This window comes from Scardinius erythrophthalmus, assembly GCF_964197995.2.
Source record: "Scardinius erythrophthalmus genome assembly, contig: HAP1_SCAFFOLD_348, whole genome shotgun sequence".
Classification (NCBI taxonomy): domain Eukaryota; kingdom Metazoa; phylum Chordata; class Actinopteri; order Cypriniformes; family Leuciscidae; genus Scardinius; species Scardinius erythrophthalmus.
This window is the reverse complement of record NW_028296264.1, coordinates 23,557-46,275: the sequence shown is the minus strand read 5'-3', so window position 1 is coordinate 46,275 and position 22,719 is coordinate 23,557. Positions and strand designations below refer to the sequence as shown.

The following is a 22,719-nucleotide window of genomic DNA, read 5'->3' as shown; positions in this document are numbered from 1 at the left end:
TTTAGTACATCATGAAAATGTTGATCAATTATTTCTGAACCCAGATCAACAGGTTGTAGTGATGTGTCTGACAGAAGACCATTTTGTTCTTTAATATATGTTATATCTTCCTCTGGATCATCTCCAGCTCCATTATGATCATCATTTTTATCAGTTACATCTTGTTCCTCCACTTCAAAATCATCAGCATCCTTGTCTGATTCATCAGTTGCATTCAAAGAGTTTACCCACTGCTCATTAAACTCAACATCATTATACCATTTATTATGTCTCATCAAATAAGACAGTGCATGTCTGACACGATCAGTGCTGACATATTTATATTCATAATGGCCTTTATATGTTAATTTCCGTTTCAGTTTTATTCTTATCATGTGGTCATCACATTCATTACGTGGGAGAATATTTGAGACATCTGTGGTATTAACAGGAACACACACTACAGGTCCATGACAGCCATTCTGTTTTCCACGGGGAAGACAAAGCAACTTCATAAAAGGAATATTGCGTGCAATAAGATGTTCTTCCAACGAGTTCAGACCTTTTAGTTCTTTTGGAACGTCCACCAAATGCATGTTGTTGGCAACACTCTCTTCAGGCAGTTTCCCACCAAGGATTTTACGATGACATGTATAGCAAATCCACAATTTACAAGCCGGATTAGCTGATAAATGGCATCTATTCTCACATTTATTGCTGCATTCATGTAAATACTTCAATGTGATGCATCTTTCAGCCAAATCAGTAATTTGTTGACCTCTGGTTTTATAGCAATCTCTTCTACATTCAACGACCTGTTTTCTGAACAATAAACGATGACAAACACAGCAAACAAATTCTGGACCTGTATTGACTTCTTGATGAAACTGATTAATAGTGAAATCAATGTCTTTCTGTCTCTCCCTCTGTTCTGCAGAAATTTCAGATCTTTTTTGTTTTTTACTCATACGAAAATTTTCATCGTCATGGTATTTCTTTTTAGAGTATTCACAAACACTTGTTTTAAATGCGAGGTTTCTGCGATATTTTCTCTTTGAGTATTCACAAACACTTGTTTTAAATGCGAGGTTTCTGCGATATTTTCTCTTTGAGTATTCACAAACACTTGTTTTAAATGCAAGGTTTCTGCGATATTTTCTCTTTGAGTATTCACAAACACTTGTTTTAAATGCAAGGTTTCTGTGATATTTTCTCTTTGAGTATTCACAAACACTTGTTTTAAATGCAAGGTTTCTGCGATATTTTCTCTTTGAGTATTCACAAACACTTGTTTTAAATGCAAGGTTTCTGTGATATTTTCTCTTTGAGTATTCACAAACACTTGTTTTAAATGCAAGGTTTCTGCGATATTTTTTCTTTGAGTATTCACAAACACTTGTTTTAAATGCAAGGTTTCTGCGATATTTTCTCTTTGAGTATTCACAAACACTTGTTTTAAATGCAAGATTTCTGCGATATTTTCTCTTCGAGTATTCACATACACTTGCTTTAAATGCGAGGTTTGTGCGATATTTATTCTTTGAATATTCAGACACACTTGCTCTAAAGGCTTTATTGCTCTTATACTTGGTCTGAGAATAGTACCGAACAAGTCTTTGAAAACTAGCATTTTTGGAATACTTAATCTTTGAATTTTCACGTTTTGACTCCTGTACATGAATATTGTTCTTATATTTCTTTCGAAGCTGATCAAGTTTCTTCTCCTTATAATCAGTGTCTTCACAGTATTTGGTTTGACAAGTTTCAATCATATTCTGCCTATATTCTCGGTTTTGACGGTATTTCTTTTTAGAACTCTCTATTTTTTTCTGCCTAAAATCGGCATTGCTGTGGTATCGCTCACGTGCTCTTTTGGATTTAGAGTTCTCATCTGTGTCATTTAATTTCCTTTTTCGCAAACAGCGATTTGTCCTCTGATCATGCACTTCAATGTTACAAGCTTGTGCACAAACATTAGCTTGATTTCTATGTTTAACACATGTAACAACTTCATAGTGATTTCCATTGCAGTGCTTCAAATAGATTGCATTATCTGTAAATGACTGTTCGGTAGGGGCGTGTGCATTCCATCTGTCATCATTAAAGGTCATTATATTTATTTTTAAAAAATCAGCTAGACCAAATAATTCCACATGACTTCCCCACGTTCCTGAAAAATACATTTTAGACTGTGTCAAATAATCTTTCATTGATCTGTCCTCTTCTCTTAAATATTTCACAAATTTAGAACTGTTATCTTCCAGATGTTTAACAACTGCACGCCTGATTTTCAGGTGTTTCTCTTGATTGCCGCATACTGCATGTGCTATTGATCTAAACAAGCAATTACCGTCTCCTTTAATGCCCTTTGTTTTACACGGTACTCCTAAAGAACACACATTTGTGGCTTGAACAACAACGCTTTCATTAGTCAGCTGTAAGCATGCACACAGAGCATCCTCATCTGCATATGTTAACGGTTTGAAACTAAACTCAGTATTTACTGTAGGGCCAATAATGATATCATCATCATCCATTAATAAATTATCATGTAACTTGCTTATATGTGAAATTTTGGACTTTGTCTGTACACGTCTATTTTTCTTACTTGAATTCACACAGGTGTCAACCGATTTGCACATAGTTGCTGGTTTGTCTACACGTGTTTGTTTACCAGTGTCTGCGACACACTTACTCTGCTTTGTTGCTCTCGTACGTGAAACTTGTGTGACGCTTTTTTTAACAGACTTACATGACCTTGTCTCAACAGTTAAAGGTTTGGAACTTAACTCGGCATTAACTGTAGGTCCAACAATGACATCATCCATTAATACATTGTCATGCAACTTGCTCACATGTGAAACTTTCGACGTGGTCTGCACCCGTTTATCTTTCTTACTTGAATCCAGACATGTCTTAACAGATTTGCACATAGTTGCTGGTTTCTGTGCACATGTTCGTTCACCAGAGTCTCCAACACACTTACTCTGCTCTGCTGCACTCGTAGGTGAAACTTGTGCGACGTTGCCTTGTTGACCAGACCTACATGAACGCATCTCAGCACTCGTTGCCTTATCGATTACTGTTGCTGTCACACCCGTCACTTCAAATGATTCTCCCTGACCTTTCAGTGATGTGGCAAGGTTATCAACATGATAAAACAACATGTAAATGTCGTCACAATAAACTACTACGCTTGTGCCTGCATTAGACTTAACCATACCTTTATCATCACGTGAATGGGAATCAACCACAGCAAACATTGACCCTGCCTTTATAACTGCACAAATGTAGCCATAAATGTTCAACAAACATGCATCAGACTGAAACAGGGCCCTCTGAAGTGCATCCTCTATAGACATGCACACACCTCTCAATGCACCATCATACACATCATTACCAAAAACACCACTCAGAGAATCTGACATCTTTATTGAGAATGTTGTGTTGAAGAGTGTGTGCACAGTTGGCAATTCTGGAACAGCAACATAACCACGCCATGCTGAATCATTGATCTTCCCCTGTAAGTCCATGGATGTGTACAGGTCATCTCCATGCAACAGAACAGCATCCAGGTCATCTCTTGTCCACGTCAGCACATCCTTCAGCACACTCATCATGACTGCTGTGATGCTGTTTGCTGCACACTGTCTGCCACGGTTGAAACCAAATCTGGAATCAGCTTGATGGAAGGAACCCTGTAAGACTCTCTGTGGAAAATAATCAGAGTTATCGACATCAAGAGATGAACACATCGGAAGGTTATTGGAATCCATTGAAACATTATTGCAAGCCATTGAGGGGTTATTGTAAACCATTGAGGGATTATTGTAAACCATTGAAAAATTATTGGAACCCATTGAAAGGTTATTGGAAGTCATTGGAAGGTTATTGGAAGTCATTGGAAGGTTATTGGAAGTCATTGGAAGGTTTTTGGAAGGTATTTGGAAGTTTTTGGCAATTGCCGGAAAGTTTTGGAAATCCAGGCTCTCGACAGTAGAACCAGAGAACGATGCCTTTTTTTCAAGAGGAGGCATAACCTCAGCCAACTCCATGGAGGAAGTGAGCAGAACGCGCTCAGCATTCCTCCTCTTTGCCGCCCGGGACCGACGGAAACCCTTTCCACGTGGCATCTGCAATTATATGAAAACACACAGACATATACAGACATATATATATATATATATATATTTATTTGTGCCCTTAATTTGTACATCCTTTTTGACAAAAACGTTCTCCTGAACACATTACAAATGTGTTTACATTCACAAAAATACACGGGTACAAAAATAATTTTTCATTATAACTAAATTACCAATGACCAATTGATTCAATTAACTTGTAAACTGTAAAATAAAGCATGTATTTAACTTCTACACAATGCCTTGTATTACCTATATTTTCACATAGATAAAAAATAGTTTACCAGGCCTTACCTTAGATTACTTCTGAAAGTCTTCTGAAACACAAGGAAAAATCTCAAATTCAGTTCACACAACATTAATAGACAATTAGTCACCAATTATGATAATCAATTATAATAATCAATTTCAATGAGTATCAGTATTTGTTTCATTAAAAAGACAAACTCATAAAATTCATTAAAAATATATATATAATTAGTCTTTTCAATCTATTAAAAATGTACTACATTACACATTCACCAAATAATCACTATTAAAAATATTTGAGCTTTTAATGATTTTATATTGTAATCATTTCACAGTTATTCTCCACATTAGAAGCAAATTAATCTCAGTGGCATCATTTCAAAGACAGGGCTTAACCTAAACCAGGATTAGGCCTTAGTTCAATTATGATATTTAAGTAGGTTTTATAAACATGCCCTAGAAAAAACATTACTAGTGTGCATATTGAGACAAAACAATGATATTAAATAATATATATTTTGATAATATAATATATATTTTAAGATATGTCTAAAATCACTCAAACATGCATTTTACCCTTGGACTAGCTTAAGCCTTGAATGTGAAACCAATGGAGTAAATTTTAAATATTTAATTGAGGATAGGAGCAGAATGCAACTCAATGCATATATTTATAATATTTAAGAGTGCTGGCCTACATAATTAGAATACGTAAAGTAGCACAGAGGCAACACTATACACTTTTATTTGCACAGACGTGTTTCTACGCATGCCATCACGCAGATCGTCAAACTTCATTAAATATTATTTCTCGTAAGGTTCGAGTGGTGTCGTGTGTGTGTGTGTGTGTGACAGAGAGGAATTAGAAACAAGCAGAATGTGGTTGTTTGTAAAGCACACGCATCATCATGTATCTGTTTTAAAACTAAGCTAAGACATAAATCTGAAATTATCTTAATCAATATAGAATCGCTGGAGAGAATCTATAACACAATATCACATAAATTAAACAAACTGTTATGCGTAGCGTGCCAAGTTGATGCTTCATCTGCAATACAAACTGGTTTACTCTCGCACATCACGGGACCAGACTGTAATCGCAGCTTTGCACTTAAAAAAAAATGCATTTCATCATATCACAAATGCAATTAATTGTTCATCGCTAAGCTAACACATATGTATCTGTTACACTATATAGTGTCTGTATAGAATTAATAGTAGAATGAAGTAGAGAAATAATAACAAATAATATTTTGTAAACCAGCTGTTTCGTTGCAGTAATGAAACAAAACACATCAATACAAATGTCAGGATCCCAATGAACACTTAAATTAAAACATAACAAACCAGTATATAATACATACATGCACGTAAGCGTGGCCAATGTGGCAAAAATATCATATAACGATTATTTAAATAAAATAAAAAATCACAATTAACAAATTTATCACAGTTCTTTTTATGTTGGTTTTACCATTTTGCAAGTAACTAATCTCCCTATTTTTTAAACAAAACATTACAAGGTAACAAAAAGTAACAAAAAAAAATAATTGCAAGCATTTAGGCCAAAGTGGCAAACATAAAAATCGTTGTCAATATTTTCTTTGTTATTAAAAATTACAAACAAAGATACACATTGCATATACACACCAAAATATTCAAATAAACAATGCTTTATATATTATTATTACTTTTCACCTACAGTAGGTGTTAAACAGTAACATTAAAATACAAAAATAAAACACTAAATTGACTTTACTGTATTTATAGATTGATTCGTATTAAAGCTACTAGTAAAGTTCTCAGTCAACAGCAAATAGTTATTTTCTCCTAGTCCCCATTGACTTCCTTAGTATAGTTTTCCCTACTATGCAATTCAATGGAGGTCAGCAACTTTATGGATAGATACATTATTCAAAATATCTTATTTTGTGTTCAGCACAAGAAAGAAATTAATACAGGTTTGGAGCAAATTTAGAATGAGTAAAAAATGACACAATTATCATTTTTGAGTGAACTTTTCTTTTAATGATAAGCCGAAACATGTTTATTATAAGGCTACTCTGTCACTTTAAGACCTGCACGCGACGCGTCTAATACACGCATGACTCGCACCCAGTTTTCTCTCAAATGTTTTCTTGCTTTCACTTTAGTCATAAACCAAATGTGTTTACGTAAATCTTTTATTGACAAGTATTGGCTTAATAAGACACAAAGACAACTTAGTCCATTAACCAAGGCGCTGTTTAACAGGCTTTAAGTGTCTAACATACACTTCGGGTTTAATGCGCTCAGAAACACGCATGAACAGCGCATCAGCACACGAATGAAATATTTAACCATGCAAATGCAAATAATGCCCTTTAGTGAATTGCAGTGTCCCGTGAGTGTAACTCTACCTCTGCATTAACATGTGATGTCAATGCACGTCGCGTTGTACAGTGGCGGAAACGCCAGAAAACTGATAAAATGTGTGCTACTATTGCATGATAATATATTTCTTCAAAAGTAGATCGTGAACGTATTTTAATCATCTACGAACAAAACTCGTACAATCTGAATTCATTCCGATGAATGAATCTGAATATTGTTTACATGGACACTAAACGTGATCAAAAAGCATTCGCACTACAAATGACAACCGGAATATTTACCTCACAGAACAATACGCACTTTAGTCTGTCGCATTTCGTGTTGTTTTCTTATGAATCATGATAGGCTCTCTCAAAATGGTACAAATACGCACATTCCTACACGTACTGAACTAAAGTTAATGCTCTCTTCAACGACCACAGGATTCGAGAATAACATATTTTCAAACGAATCATACCTTCAAAACACCTCATCTATACAACACACTACATATAGGATTATTTTAAAATACTTTTGCATGCTATTTTGTTAAGATTAACGTTAGCTTTACAACACCACAATGAGCAAACCTCATTAAATTAAAACACCAACTAACGCCTATTTCTCACAAATAAACATACACGTCAACTAATATACACATACTTCAAATTATGTTAGATATATTATGAATAAGCAATAATAAATACTGATTAATAAGATTATATAGACAACACATGAGAGCACGTTCTTACCGTTAGAGAAATGGGAACACAATAACTTCCTACCAACCGGAAATGTTCTCTCTGCCAACAGTCGCAGCTCCCCCAGTGGCTGGGATCTGGGAATGAATAAACATTTACCCTCCTTGCATACATAGCATAACTTTTACTTTATTACATTAACATAACTGACCATTTATTCACCAGGGGTCTCATTTATAAAGCGTGCGTACGCACAAAACGGGGCTGGAAACGTACGTACGCCAGTTCCCACGCAAAGGTTGTGATCTATAAAAAACAAACTTGACGGGAGAATATGCGCACCTTTAAGCAAACATTGAGCCGTGCGTACGCACATTCTGGAGACAAAGGGAATTGGCGACACCGATGGTGAGCTGGAGTTAATTGTCTTTTTGGTCACTTTTAGACAGAAAATCAAAAGAAAATTTAACATACAGAAAAATAATACAAATATAATTTCACTCACCAAGCTTGTCACTTGAAGCAAATATCCATCCCTTCTTAAATGTCCGCGCCAGCGAGCGCATTGGGCCGTTTGAAACTGACGCAAATAACAGTTTAAATAAATAAAATAATGATTTAAACTATGTTTTACTTCTAATATATACATTTAGATTAAATATGCCATTCATATTAATGCAGTTGCACTTAAACATGAAATCATTACTCAGAAGTTACAACATTTTTATATTCAAATTCAGTCAATAGAAATATTTGTTGTGGATGCAATGTTTTTGAACACTTTTCCTCTGGCATGCTGTGTTTTAATGTTTTAACCACAGAGAAAACTGCTTATCATGATAATACCAGATTGTCTGAGAAAATAGTTTCGTGCAAATAATGCCCAAGGCCTATCTGTTTCCATTAAAAATATCAATTAAAAATACAATACGGCCAGTGGAAAAGATTGAGAAAAACTTTCTCTGAAATGTATTTAACACTATTTGATGTATGTATTCAAAAACAAGGCAAGGATAGGCAACAACTTGATTTTTATTAATGTAATGTGTCTTGTACCGTTAAACGTTATCACGTGTATGAATAATCATATGCAAATGATATGCAGATGAGGATCTACATAGTAAAATAGGCGTTGTAAGCTGTTCGTGGTCATTCCACAAAATTGGTGCCTTTTGTGTCCCTGAGAAATAATCAGACGTAGAATTACTATAACAACAAATAAATTTGTGATTTAAAAACATAATAGTACTATGTATTATTTCCTCAAGATTACATTAAATTAAAGTCATTTATATATTATTTTAAATAATAAAAATTGCATTTATGCTGATAATGGTAAAGTTTTTGGCCTGTCCCTCCCTGTGATTGTTCTTTTTCAGCAGGACTTTTAATTTGCAAATTGAACACAAAATTATACAACAATCACATTTTCATATTTTTCTAAGTATAGTGTCACTGTTAAGCAATGTTTTGGCATAAATATACATTATTTTTAATAAAATATAAATAATTTTATCGGTATCCCCTGATTTCATGTCATGCCTGTTACCCTCACCAAACACCCCTTGTAAAATAATGGTACATTCCTGTGACATCACTTCCAGAAAGTTACATCATCTCTCATTCATTATTCCAACAGTTAGAACACAAGCAAGTTTCTCTCTCTCTTCTATAATACTCTATTTTGATGATTTATTAGGTTTAACTGAGGTGCGGACATCATGCAATGTCAAAACTGTTACTGATTGTTAAAGTATAAATTTAAATTAATGTAATCAATATCTACAAGTAATATCCTTTCAAAGTGTACAACATGTGCTTTTGTGGCCTTGCCCTAATAGCTAGCAATTAGCAAATTAGCTTGAATTTGTCAAACCTGTTACTGTCAGGCCTGTTACTTTTGTATAGTAACAGGTTTTGACATGTGGGGTAACAGGGATGACATAGATTAGGTGTCACCTTAGCCACACTGTTTTTAAAGTTTATCGGTGTAAATTGCTAACATTTTTAAAGGTCATCCTGGGTGTTTTATTGAGCTAATGCCTATATCATTTAGAGTTGGTATTGCTGGTGCATCTGTATCATCTCAGGGAACCGAGGTTACGCTAGCATGCAGGGATGCCAGATCAACCCCTTGGCCTGAAAGAGGAGGTCCCTCCTCACTGGTATCAACCATGGAGCAGTGCTCGTCAGCTGCATCAGAACTGGGAACCAGGCTTGGTTCGTCCAGAGCGGAGCCACAAGTAGCACTGCGCATCCGTTTTCCCTGATTCGCCCTAATACCTGCGGTAAGAGCGTGACGGGGGGAAAAGCATAGAGCAGGCAGCGGGGCCAGATGTGAGCCAGCGCATCCCTGCTCTTGGAGAAAAAGTCCGAACAGTGAGCATTTTCCTGAGACACAAATGGGTCTACCTTCGCTCTGCCGAATATCTTCCACAGCAGTTGGACTGTCTGCGGATGTAAAGACCATTCCCCTGCCAGAACATTGTTCCTGAACAGTCTGCCTGGTCCTACATTCAGGTGACCTGGCACGTGCGCTGCTCTCAGCAAGCGCAGATTATGCTGAGCCCAGATCAGGAGGCGTTCCGTCAGCCTGTAAAGGCTTCGGGATCTGATACCTCCTTGGGAATTTATATAGGCCACCACCGACATGTTGTCCGATCGGACCAAGACGCGGTATCCTTTTATTTTGGGACAGAAAACGCCTCAGCGCATTGTCAACTGCCATAATTTCCAGGCAGTTTATGTGTAGAAGCTTTTCCCGTTCTGACCACTGGCCAAAGAACGGTCTGCCCTCGAGCAGCGCTCCCCATCCCGAGGTGGAGGCGTCCTTGGACACTACCTTCACACTCGAGGAAGTCCCCAGGCTTACACCTGACCTGTACCAGTCGGTCGCTTTCCAAGGTTTCAGAGCTGAGATGCATTTTTGATCTACCTTGAGGCATAAGAGACCGGAGGTCCACGCTCGACGCAGTACTCGCGCTTTAGCCAGAACAGGCCAAACGGCAGGACTTTGTTTTTGACACCAAACTTTGCATGTCTCATTGTCACTTCACTCTGACCACATCACATCAGTTTTGTGACTGCGCCACCTACTGGTCAAAAGTGATAATCCATTAAATCATATTTTTAATTACTTTTTATATGATTTTTCAGCCATTTCGCCTAAAATCATACTTTTTCGTACTCCTCCTAGACCGTTTGTCCGAATTTCACCAAAATCGAATCGTATCATCTCCAGACCGTGCCGACTAAAAGTTATGTATTTCGTGTCGATTGACGAAACTGTTTTCATATAGCGCAGCAGCAAAGTTGAGGCATGATGCTAAAAGCACTATTCAGGCTTTATCTCTGCAATGCCTTGACATATTAACACCAAACTAGTTATGTGTCATTGTCACTTCACACTGACCACATCACATCAGTTTTGTAACTGCTCCACCTATTGGTCAAAAGTGATAATCCATTAAATCATATTCTAAATTACTTTTCATATGATTTTTCAGCCATTTCATCTAAAATCCTCTTTAAATGTATTTAATTGCTCATTGTTCCAGTTGGTCTGACACCTTCAGCCAAGTTGGCATATCCTGTCATCTGCTTGCGCTTGGCCCCGATAATTGCTGCTTGCAGCTATATTTATTATTCTTCTTCTTCTTCTTCTTCTTCCGCTCTTGGAGTCTATGGCAGCCCATAGAACCGATTGCGGGAAAGTTGTTTTGGTTTGACATTCTGATAGAGGACAGTCCCAACATTAAATACACCAATTTTTGTGTTTCTAAGTCATTCCCTCTAGCGCCACCACCTGTCCAAAGTTTCACTTTTATCTTGCTAATAACTTTTGAACCGTAAGGCCAATCAACAAAATTCTTTTTTCATCTGATTCCTGAGCTCATGCCGATTCGATTGCATCCTATTACTTAATTTTCCGTAATAAAAATATGGCCGCCATTTTGAATCATTCGAAAAACCTACTTTTTCGAACTCGTCCTAGACGGTTTGTCCGATTTGCACGAAAATTGAACCAGATCATCTTCAGGGAGTGCTGACAAAAAGTTATGGAATTCAAATTGATTCGTCAAACCGTTTTCGATAAACGCTCGAACAAATTTTACGTAGCACCTGCAAAAACAGTCGTAAGGCTGTATCTCCGCAACGGTTTATCGTATTCAGACCAAACTTGGTACATGTCATCACAAGCATGACCTGAGGCTACATGCTGCGTTTCGGCGCAGCGCCACCTACTGGTCCGGAGATATGAAAAATGGCTATTTTTGCTTATAACTTCTGAACTGTTTGTCCAAAAATCATAAAATTGGTCTCGTTAGATTCAGGGCAACATGCTGAGTCGACTGATATCCAATTTTACCATATCGGCCATTTTGACTGTCGGCCATTTTGAATTATGTGCTAAAATGCTGTATTTTAGGAACGCATTAACGGATTGTTACAAAACTTGGCATGGGTCATCAGCACGATGTCCTGAAGGAGCGTGAGAAGTTTCGAAACAGCGCCACCTAGTGGTGAAATTTTTTTTTCAAACGCTTATAACTTTGGGTTTGGTCGACTTATTTTCACAAGACTCATCTAATTAGACTCCTGAAACCTTGCCGAGTCCTACGATACCAAACATGCTAGGTTTCGCCTTACGGTTTGTGTAGCGTTGTGATTTAGCGCTTAAAAAACATTAGGCTATATCTTCGAAACCGCTTGTCCGATCGAGACGAAACCACCGTCAGAAGTTTGGAAACATAGGTCGATAGCTATACGCCAATGCCCAAATGTGAAAATATTGATGTTTAGGGGTAGTAAAATTCAAACAAAGTCATGTGTCAGTCATTTTTTACGTGTTTTTTCATATAAATGTTTATAACTCTAAAGCAAATTGAGATATTTTCACCAAAACTGACACACATATGTATGGGCTCACTCTGAGGACACGTAAAAAAAAATTGCTGGGACTGAGCCTCTTGGTGGCGCTATAATAGAACAAAACATGAAATTCCCATTGACTTCAATACAGTTTTGTGAGATAAAATGCTATTTTCATTCAAAATCTACTTTTTCGAACTCCTCCCACACCGTTTGTCCGATTTTCACCAAAATCGAATCGTATCATCCCCAGACTGTGCCGACTAAAAGTTATGGATTTCGTGTCAATTCACGAAACCGTTTTCGTATAGCGCAGCAGCAAATTTGAGGCATGATGCTAATAGCACTATTCAGGCTTTATCTCTGCAATGCCTTGACATATTGACACCAAACTTTGTATGTGTCATTGTCTCCTCACTCTGACCACATCACATCAGTTTTGTAACTGTGCCACCTATTTGTCGAAAGTGATAATCCATTAAATCATATTTTTAATTACTGTTTCTATGATTTTTCAGCCATTTTGTCTAAAATCCTCTTTAAATGTCTTTAATTGCTCATTGTTGCAGTTGGTCTGACACTTTCAGACATGTCGAAATGTCTTGTCGTCTTATTCTGCTTGGCCCCGGTAATTGCTGCTTGCAGCTATATTTATTATTATTATTATTAGGGGCCAAGCACCGAAGGTGCGGAGGCACCTATTGTATCTGTTCCGTTTCTTATTATTATTATTATTATTATTATTATTATTATTCTTCCGCCATGGGAGTCTATGGCAGCCCATAGAACCGATTGCGGGAAAGTTGTTTTGGTTTGACATTCTGATAGAGGACCGTCTCAACATTAAATACACCAATTTTGGTGTTTCTAAGTCATTCCCTCTAGCGCCACCACCTGTCCAAAGTTTCACTTTTATTTTGCTAATAACTTTTGAACCGTAAGGCCAATCAGCGAAATTCTTTTTTCCTCTGATTCCTGAGCTCATGGCGATTCGATTGCACCCTATGACGTCATTTTCCGTCATAAAAATATGGCCGCCATCTTGAATTTTCAAAAAAAGCTACTTTTTCGAACTCGTCCTAGACGGTTTGTCCGATTTGCACGAAAATTGAACCAGATCATCTTAAGGTAGTGCTGACAAAAAGTTATGGAATTCAAATTGATTCGTCAAACCGTTTTCGATAAACGCACGAATACATTTTACGTAGCGCCAGCAAAAACAGTCGTAAGGCCATATCTCCGCAACGGTTTATCGTATTCAGACCAAACTTGGTACTTGTACTCACAAGCATGACCTGAGGCTACATGCTGTGTTTCGGCGCAGTGCCACCTACTGGTCCGGAGATATGAAAAATGGCTATTTTTGCTTATAACTTCTGAACAGTTTGTCCAAAAATCATAAAATTGGTCTCGTTAGATTCAGGGCAACATGCCGAGTCGACTGATATCCAATTTGACCATATCGGTCATTTTGGCTGTCGGCCATTTTGAATTTTGTGCTAAAATTCTGTATTTTATGAACGCATGAACGGATTGTTACGAAACGTGGTATGGGTCATCAGCACAATGCCCTGAATGAGCCTGAGAAGTTTCGAAACAGCGCCACCTAGTGGTGAATTTTTTTTTCCAAATGCTTATAACTTTGGGTGTGGTCGACTTATTTTCACGAAACTCATCTTTTTAGACTCCTGAATCGTTGCCGAGTCCTACGATACCAAACATGCTAGGTTTCGCCTTACGGTTTGTGTAGCGTTGTGATTTAGCGCTTAAAAAACATTTGGCTATATCTTTGAAACCGCTAGTCCGATCGAGACGAAACCACCGTCAGAAGTTTGGAAACATAGGTCGATAGCTATACGCTAATGCCCAAATGCGAAAATATTGATGTTTAGGGGTACTAATTTCCAATCAAAGTCATGTGTCAGTCATTTTTTTCGTGTTTTTTCATATAAATGTCTATAACTCCGAAGCGAATTGAGATATTTTCACCAAAATTGACACACATATGTATGGGCTCACTCTGAGGACACGTAAAAAAAATTGTGGGACTGAGCCTCTTGGTGGCGCTATAATTGAACAAAATATGAAATTCCCATTGACTTCAATACAGTTTTGTGAAATAAAATGCTATACTAAACAAATGCATTGGTGTAATATTACGAAACTCAGATTGTGTCATCAGCACCATCCCCTGAAGGCAACCAAAATATTTCAAGACAGCGCCACCTAGTGGTCAAAAGTTATAACAAAATTTCCAAAAAGGCTAATAACTTTTGAATAAATCTGGCTATTGAAATGCCACGGGTCTTAATAGATTCCTTGGGTCAAGCCGAGAACATAGATACCAAGTTTTCCTTATTTGGCCAAACTTCCTGTCCGCCATCTTGATTTTCATTCAAAACCTACTTTTTCGAACTCCTCCTAGACCGTTTGTCCGATTTTCACCAAAATCGAATCGTATCATCTCCAGACTGTGCCGACAAAAAGTTATGGATTTCGTGTCGATTGATGAAACCGTTTTCGTATAGCACAGCAGCAAAGTTGAGGCATGATGCCAAAATGACTATTCAGGCTTTATATCTGCAATGCCTCGACATATTGACACACAACTTTGTATGTGTCACTGTCTCCTTACTCTGACCACACCACATCAATTTCTTAACAGCGCCACCTTTTGGTAAAAAGTGACAATCCATTAAATCATATTTTGAATCACTTTTTACATGATTTTTCAGCCATTTCGCCTAAAATCCTCTTTAAATGTCTTTAATTGCTCATTGTTGCAGTTGGTCTGACACTTTCAGACATGTTGGCATGTCTTGTCGTCTTATTCTGCTTGGCCCCGGTAATTGCTGCTTGCAGCTATATTTGGGGGCCAAGCACCGAAGGTGCGGAGGCACCTATTGTATCCGTTCGCGTTCTTATTATTATTATTCTTCTTCTTCTTCTTCTTCTTCCGCTCTTGGAGTCTATGGCAGCCCATAGAACCGATTGCGGGAAAGTTGTTTTGGTTTGACATTCTGATAGAGGACAGTCCCAACATTAAATACACCAATTTTTGTGTTTCTAAGTCATTCCCTCTAGCGCCACCACCTGTCCAAAGTTTCACTTTTATCTTACTAATAACTTTTGAACCGTAAGGCCAATCAACAAAATTCTTTTTTCATCTGATTCCTGAGCTCATGCCGATTCGATTGCATCCTATTACTTAATTTTCCGTAATAAAAATATGGCCGCCATTTTGAATCATTCGAAAAACCTACTTTTTCGAACTCGTCCTAGACGGTTTGTCCGATTTGCACGAAAATTGAACCAGATCATCTTCAGGGAGTGCTGACAAAAAGTTATGGAATTCAAATTGATTCGTCAAACCGTTTTCGATAAACGCTCGAACAAATTTTACGTAGCGCCTGCAAAAACAGTCGTAAGGCTGTATCTCCGCAACGGTTTATCGTATTCAGACCAAACTTGGTACATGTCATCACAAGCATGACCTGAGGCTACATGCTGCGTTTCGGCGCAGCGCCACCTACTGGTCCGGAGATATGAAAAATGGCTATTTTTGCTTATAACTTCTGAACTGTTTGTCCAAAAATCATAAAATTGGTCTCGTTAGATTCAGGGCAACATGCTGAGTCGACTGATATCCAATTTTACCATATCGGCCATTTTGACTGTCGGCCATTTTGAATTATGTGCTAAAATGCTGTATTTTAGGAACGCATTAACGGATTGTTACAAAACTTGGCATGGGTCATCAGCACGATGTCCTGAAGGAGCGTGAGAAGTTTCGAAACAGCGCCACCTAGTGGTGAAATTTTTTTTTCAAACGCTTATAACTTTGGGTTTGGTCGACTTATTTTCACAAGACTCATCTAATTAGACTCCTGAAACCTTGCCGAGTCCTACGATACCAAACATGCTAGGTTTCGCCTTACGGTTTGTGTAGCGTTGTGATTTAGCGCTTAAAAAACATTAGGCTATATCTTCGAAACCGCTTGTCCGATCGAGACGAAACCACCGTCAGAAGTTTGGAAACATAGGTCGATAGCTATACGCCAATGCCCAAATGCGAAAATATTGATGTTTAGGGGTAGTAAAATTCAAACAAAGTCATGTGTCAGTCATTTTTTACGTGTTTTTTCATATAAATGTTTATAACTCTAAAGCAAATTGAGATATTTTCACCAAAACTGACACACATATGTATGGGCTCACTCTGAGGACACGTAAAAAAAATTGTGGGACTGAGCCTCTTGGTGGCGCTATAATAGAACAAAACATGAAATTCCCATTGACTTCAATACAGTTTTGTGAGATAAAATGCTATTTTCATTCAAAATCTACTTTTTCGAACTCCTCCCACACCGTTTGTCCGATTTTCACCAAAATCGAATCGTATCATCCCCAGACTGTGCCGACTAAAAGTTATGGATTTCGTGTCAATTGACGAAACCGTTTTCGTATAGCGCAGCAGCAAATTTGAGGCATGATGCTAATAGCACTATTCAGGCTTTATCTCTGCAATGCCTTGACATATTGACACCAAACTTTGTATGTGTCATTGTCTCCTCACTCTGACCACATCACATCAGTTTTGTAACTGTGTCACCTATTTGTCGAAAGTGATAATCCATTAAATCATATTTTTAATTACTGTTTCTATGATTTTTCAGCCATTTTGTCTAAAATCCTCTTTAAATGTCTTTAATTGCTCATTGTTGCAGTTGGTCTGACACTTTCAGACATGTCGAAATGTCTTGTCGTCTTATTCTGCTTGGCCCCGGTAATTGCTGCTTGCAGCTATATTTATTATTATTATTCTTCCGCCATGGGAGTCTATGGCAGCCCATAGAACCGATTGCGGGAAAGTTGTTTTGGTTTGACATTCTGATAGAGGACCGTCTCAACATTAAATACACCAATTTTGGTGTTTCTAAGTCATTCCCTCTAGCGCCACCACCTGTCCAAAGTTTCACTTTTATTTTGCTAATAACTTTTGAACCAAAAGGCCAATCAGCGAAATTCTTTTTTCCTCTGATTCCTGAGCTCATGGCGATTCGATTGCACCCTATGACGTCATTTGCCGTCATAAAAATATGGCCGCCATCTTGAATTTTCAAAAAAAGCTACTTTTTCGAACTCGTCCTAGACGGTTTGTCCGATTTGCACGAAAATTGAACCAGATCATCTTCAGGTAGTGCTGACAAAAAGTTATGGAATTCAAATGGATTCGTCAAACCGTTTTCGATAAACGCACGAATACATTTTACGTAGCGCTAGCAAAAACAGTCGTAAGGCCGTATCTCCGCAACGGTTTATCGTATTCAGACCAAGCTTGGTACTTGTACTCACAAGCATGACCTGAGGCTACATGCTGTGTTTCGGCGCAGCGCCACCTACTGGTCCGGAGATATGAAAAATGGCTATTTTTGCTTATAACTTCTGAACAGTTTGTCCAAAAATCATACAATTGGTCTCGTTAGATTCAGGGCAACATGCCGAGTCGACTGATATCCAATTTGACCATATCGGTCATTTTGGCTGTCGGCCATTTTGAATTTTGTGCTAAAATTCTGTATTTTATGAACGCATGAACAGATTGTTACGAAACGTGGTATGGGTCATCAGCACAATGCCCTGAATGAGCCTGAGAAGTTTCGAAACAGCGCCACCTAGTGGTGAATTTTTTTTTTCAAATGCTTATAACTTTGGGTGTGGTCGACTTATTTTCACGAAACTCATCTTTTTAGACTCCTGAATCGTTGCCGAGTCCTACGATACCAAACATGCTAGGTTTCGCCTTACGGTTTGTGTAGCGTTGTGATTTAGCGCTTAAAAAACATTTGGCTATATCTTTGAAACCGCTAGTCCGATCGAGACGAAACCACCGTCAGAAGTTTGGAAACATAGGTCGATAGCTATACGCCAATGCCCAAATGCGAAAATATTGATGTTTAGGGGTACTAATTTCCAATCAAAGTCATGTGTCAGTCATTTTTTTCGTGTTTTTTCATATAAATGTCTATAACTCCGAAGCGAATTGAGATATTTTCACCAAAATTGACACACATATGTATGGGCTCACTCTGAGGACACGTAAAAAAAATTGTGGGACTGAGCCTCTTGGTGGCGCTATAATTGAACAAAATATGAAATTCCCATTGACTTCAATACAGTTTTGTGAAATAAAATGCTATACTAAACAAATGCATTGGTGTAATATTACGAAACTCAGATTGTGTCATCAGCACCATCCCCTGAAGGCAACCAAAATATTTCAAGACAGCGCCACCTAGTGGTCAAAAGTTATAACAAAATTTCCAAAAAGGCTAATAACTTTTGAATAAATCTGGCTATTGAAATTCCACGGTTCTTAATAGATTCCTTGGGTCAAGCCGAGAACATAGATACCAAGTTTTCCTTATTTGGCCAAACTTCCTGTCCGCCATCTTGATTTTCATTCAAAACCTACTTTTTCGAACTCCTCCTAGACCGTTTGTCCGATTTTCACCAAAATCGAATCGTATCATCTCCAGACTGTGCCGACAAAAAGTTATGGATTTCGTGTCGATTGATGAAACCGTTTTCGTATAGCACAGCAGCAAAGTTGAGGCATGATGCCAAAATGACTATTCAGGCTTTATATCTGCAATGCCTCGACATATTGACACAAAACTTTGTATGTGTCACTGTCTCCTTACTCTGACCACACCACATCAATTTCGTAACAGCGCCACCTTTTGGTCAAAAGTGACAATCCATTAAATCATATTTTGAATCACTTTTTACATGATTTTTCAGCCATTTCGCCTAAAATCCTCTTTAAATGTCTTTAATTGCTCATTGTTGCAGTTGGTCTGACACTTTCAGACATGTTGGCATGTCTTGTCGTCTTATTCTGCTTGGCCCCGGTAATTGCTGCTTGCAGCTATATTTATTATTATTATTATTATTATTATTCTTCCGCCATGGGAGTCTATGGCAGCCCATAGAACCGATTGCGGGAAAGTTGTTTTGGTTTGACATTCTGATAGAGGACCGTCTCAACATTAAATACACCAATTTTGGTGTTTCTAAGTCATTCCCTCTAGCGCCACCACCTGTCCAAAGTTTCACTTTTATTTTGCTAATAACTTTTGAACCGTAAGGCCAATCAGCGAAATTCTTTTTTCCTCTGATTCCTGAGCTCATGGCGATTCGATTGCACCCTATGACGTCATTTGCCGTCATAAAAATATGGCCGCCATCTTGAATTTTCAAAAAAAGCTACTTTTTCGAACTCGTCCTAGACGGTTTGTCCGATTTGCACGAAAATTGAACCAGATCATCTTCAGGTAGTGCTGACAAAAAGTTATGGAATTCAAATGGATTCGTCAAACCGTTTTCAATAAACGCACAAATACATTTTACGTAGCGCTAGCAAAAACAGTCATAAGGCCGTATCTCCGCAACGGTTTATCGTATTCAGACCAAACTTGGTACTTGTACTCACAAGCATGACCTGAGGCTACATGCTGTGTTTCGGCGCAGCGCCACCTACTGGTCCGGAGATATGAAAAATGCCTATTTTTGCTTATAACTTCTGAACAGTTTGTCCAAAAATCATACAATTGGTCTCGTTAGATTCAGGGCAACATGCCGAGTCGACTGATATCCAATTTTGCCATATCGGTCATTTTGGCTGTCGGCCATTTTGAATTTTGTGCTAAAATTCTGTATTTTATGAACGCATGAACGGATTGTTACGAAACGTGGTATGGGTCATCAGCACGATGCCCTGAATGAGCCTGAGAAGTTTCGAAACAGCGCCACCTAGTGGTGATTTTTTTTTTTCAAATGCTTATAGCTTTGGGTGTGGTCAACTTATTTTCAGGAAACTCATCTTTTTAGACTCCTGAATCGTTGCCGAGTCCTACGATACCAAACATGCTAGGTTTCGCCTTACGGTTTGTGTAGCGTTGTGATTTAGCGCTTAAAAAACATTTGGCTATATCTTTGAAACCGCTAGTCCGATCGAGACGAAACCACCGTCAGAAGTTTGGAAACATAGGTCGATAGCTATACGTCAATGCCCAAATGCGAAAATATTGATGTTTAGGGGTACTAATTTCCAATCAAAGTCATGTGTCAGTCATTTTTTTCGTGTTTTTTCATATAAATGTCTATAACTCCGAAGCGAATTGAGATATTTTCACCAAAATTGACACACATATGTATGGGCTCACTCTGAGGACACGTAAAAAAAATTGTGGGACTGAGCCTCTTGGTGGCGCTATAATTGAACAAAATATGAAATTCCCATTGACTTCAATACAGTTTTGTGAAATAAAATGCTATACTAAACAAATGCATTGGTGTAATATTACGAAACTCAGATTGTGTCATCAGCACCATCCCCTGAAGGCAACCAAAATATTTCAAGACAGCGCCACCTAGTGGTCAAAAGTTATTACAACATTTCCAAAAAGGCTAATAACTTTTGAATAAATCTGGCTATTGAAATGGCACGGGTCTTAATAGATTCCTTGGGTCAAGCCGAGAACATAGATACCAAGTTTTCCTTATTTGGCCAAACTTCCTGTCCGCCATCTTGATTTTCATTCAAAACCTACTTTTTCGAACTCCTCCTAGACCGTTTGTCCGATTTTCACCAAAATCGAATCGTATCATCTCCAGACTGTGCCGACAAAAAGTTATGGATTTCGTGTCGATTGATGAAACCGTTTTCGTATAGCACAGCAGCAAAGTTGAGGCATGATGCCAAAATGACTATTCAGGCTTTATATCTGCAATGCCTCGACATATTGACACAAAACTTTGTATGTGTCACTGTCTCCTTACTCTGACCACACCACATCAATTTCGTAACAGCGCCACCTTTTGGTCAAAAGTGACAATCCATTAAATCATATTTTGAATCACTTTTTACATGATTTTTCAGCCATTTCGCCTAAAATCCTCTTTAAATGTCTTTAATTGCTCATTGTTGCAGTTGGTCTGACACTTTCAGACATGTTGGCATGTCTTGTCGTCTTATTCTGCTTGGCCCCGGTAATTGCTGCTTGCAGCTATATTTATTATTATTATTATTCTTCCTTCTTCCGACTGGGAGTCTATGGCAGCCCATAGAACCGATTGCGGGAAAGTTGTTTTGGTTTGACATTCTGATAGAGGACCGTCTCAACATTAAATACACCAATTTTGGTGTTTCTAAGTCATTCCCTCTAGCGCCACCACCTGTCCAAAATTTCACTTTTATTTTGCTAATAACTTTTGAACCGTAAGGCCAATCAGCGAAATTCTTTTTTCCACTGATTCCTGAGCTCATGGCGATTCGATTGCACCCTATGACGTCATTTGCCGTCATAAAAATATGGCCGCCATCTTGAATTTTCAAAAAAAGCTACTTTTTCGAACTCGTCCTAGACGGTTTGTCCGATTTGCACGAAAATTGAACCAGATCATCTTCAGGTAGTGCTGACAAAAAGTTATGGAATTCAAATGGATTCGTCAAACCGTTTTCGATAAACGCACGAATACATTTTACGTAGCGCTAGCAAAAACAGTCGTAAGGCCGTATCTCCGCAACGGTTTATCGTATTCAGACCAAACTTGGTACTTGTACTCACAAGCATGACCTGAGGCTACATGCTGTGTTTCGGCGCAGCGCCACCTACTGGTCCGGAGATATGAAAAATGGCTATTTTTGCTTATAACTTCTGAACAGTTTGTCCAAAAATCATACAATTGGTCTCGTTAGATTCAGGGCAACATGCCGAGTCGACTGATATCCAATTTGACCATATCGGTCATTTTGGCTGTCGGCCATTTTGAATTTTGTGCTAAAATTCTGTATTTTATGAACGCATGAACGGATTGTTACGAAACGTGGTATGGGTCATCAGCACAATGCCCTGAATGAGCCTGAGAAGTTTCGAAACAGCGCCACCTAGTGGTGAATTTTTTTTTTCAAATGCTTATAACTTTGGGTGTGGTCGACTTATTTTCACGAAACTCATCTTTTTAGACTCCTGAATCATTGCCGAGTCCAACGATACCAAACATGCTAGGTTTTGCCTTACGGTTTGTGTAGCGTTGTGATTTAGCGCTTAAAAAACATTTGGCTATATCTTTGAAACCGCTAGTCCGATCGAGACGAAACCACCGTCAGAAGTTTGGAAACATAGGTCGATAGCTATACGCCAATGCCCAAATGCGAAAATATTGATGTTTAGGGGTACTAATTTCCAATCAAAGTCATGTGTCAGTCATTTTTTTCGTGTTTTTTTCATATAAATGTCTATAACTCCGAAGCAAATTGAGATTTTTGCACCAAAATCGACACATATATGTATGGGCTCACTCTGAGGACACATAAAAAAAATGGTGGGACTGAGCCTCTTGGTGGCGCTATAATAGAA

General features: G+C 38.0%; 1 protein-coding gene across 1 annotated transcript; it reads right to left on the bottom strand.

Annotated features, from left to right (window-relative positions):
• Positions 1-3,391: 3,391 nt before the first annotated feature.
• On the bottom strand, positions 3,392-7,997 carry LOC308686503 (uncharacterized protein). The gene is made up of 4 exons (XM_081394930.1): positions 7,929-7,997; positions 7,475-7,560; positions 4,416-4,438; positions 3,392-4,112 (listed from the first exon to the last, which is right to left on the bottom strand). The coding sequence occupies exons 1-4, from the start codon at positions 7,987-7,989 to the stop codon at positions 3,899-3,901; spliced, it is 384 nt and encodes a 127-aa protein (XP_081251056.1). The 5' UTR covers positions 7,990-7,997; the 3' UTR covers positions 3,392-3,898.
• Positions 7,998-22,719: the final 14,722 nt, after the last annotated feature.

Coding starts and splice junctions, on each gene's coding strand:
- LOC308686503 (XM_081394930.1), bottom strand. CDS start 7,989: ATGCGCTCGCTGGCGCGGACATTTAAGAAGGGATGGATATTTGCTTCA. Junction 4,439..7,474: donor GTGTTCCCATTTCTCTAACG/GTAAGAACGTGC, acceptor CTTGTGTTTCAG/AAGACTTTCAGAAGTAATCT. Junction 4,113..4,415: donor ACTTTCAGAAGTAATCTAAG/GTAAGGCCTGGT, acceptor ATATAATTGCAG/ATGCCACGTGGAAAGGGTTT.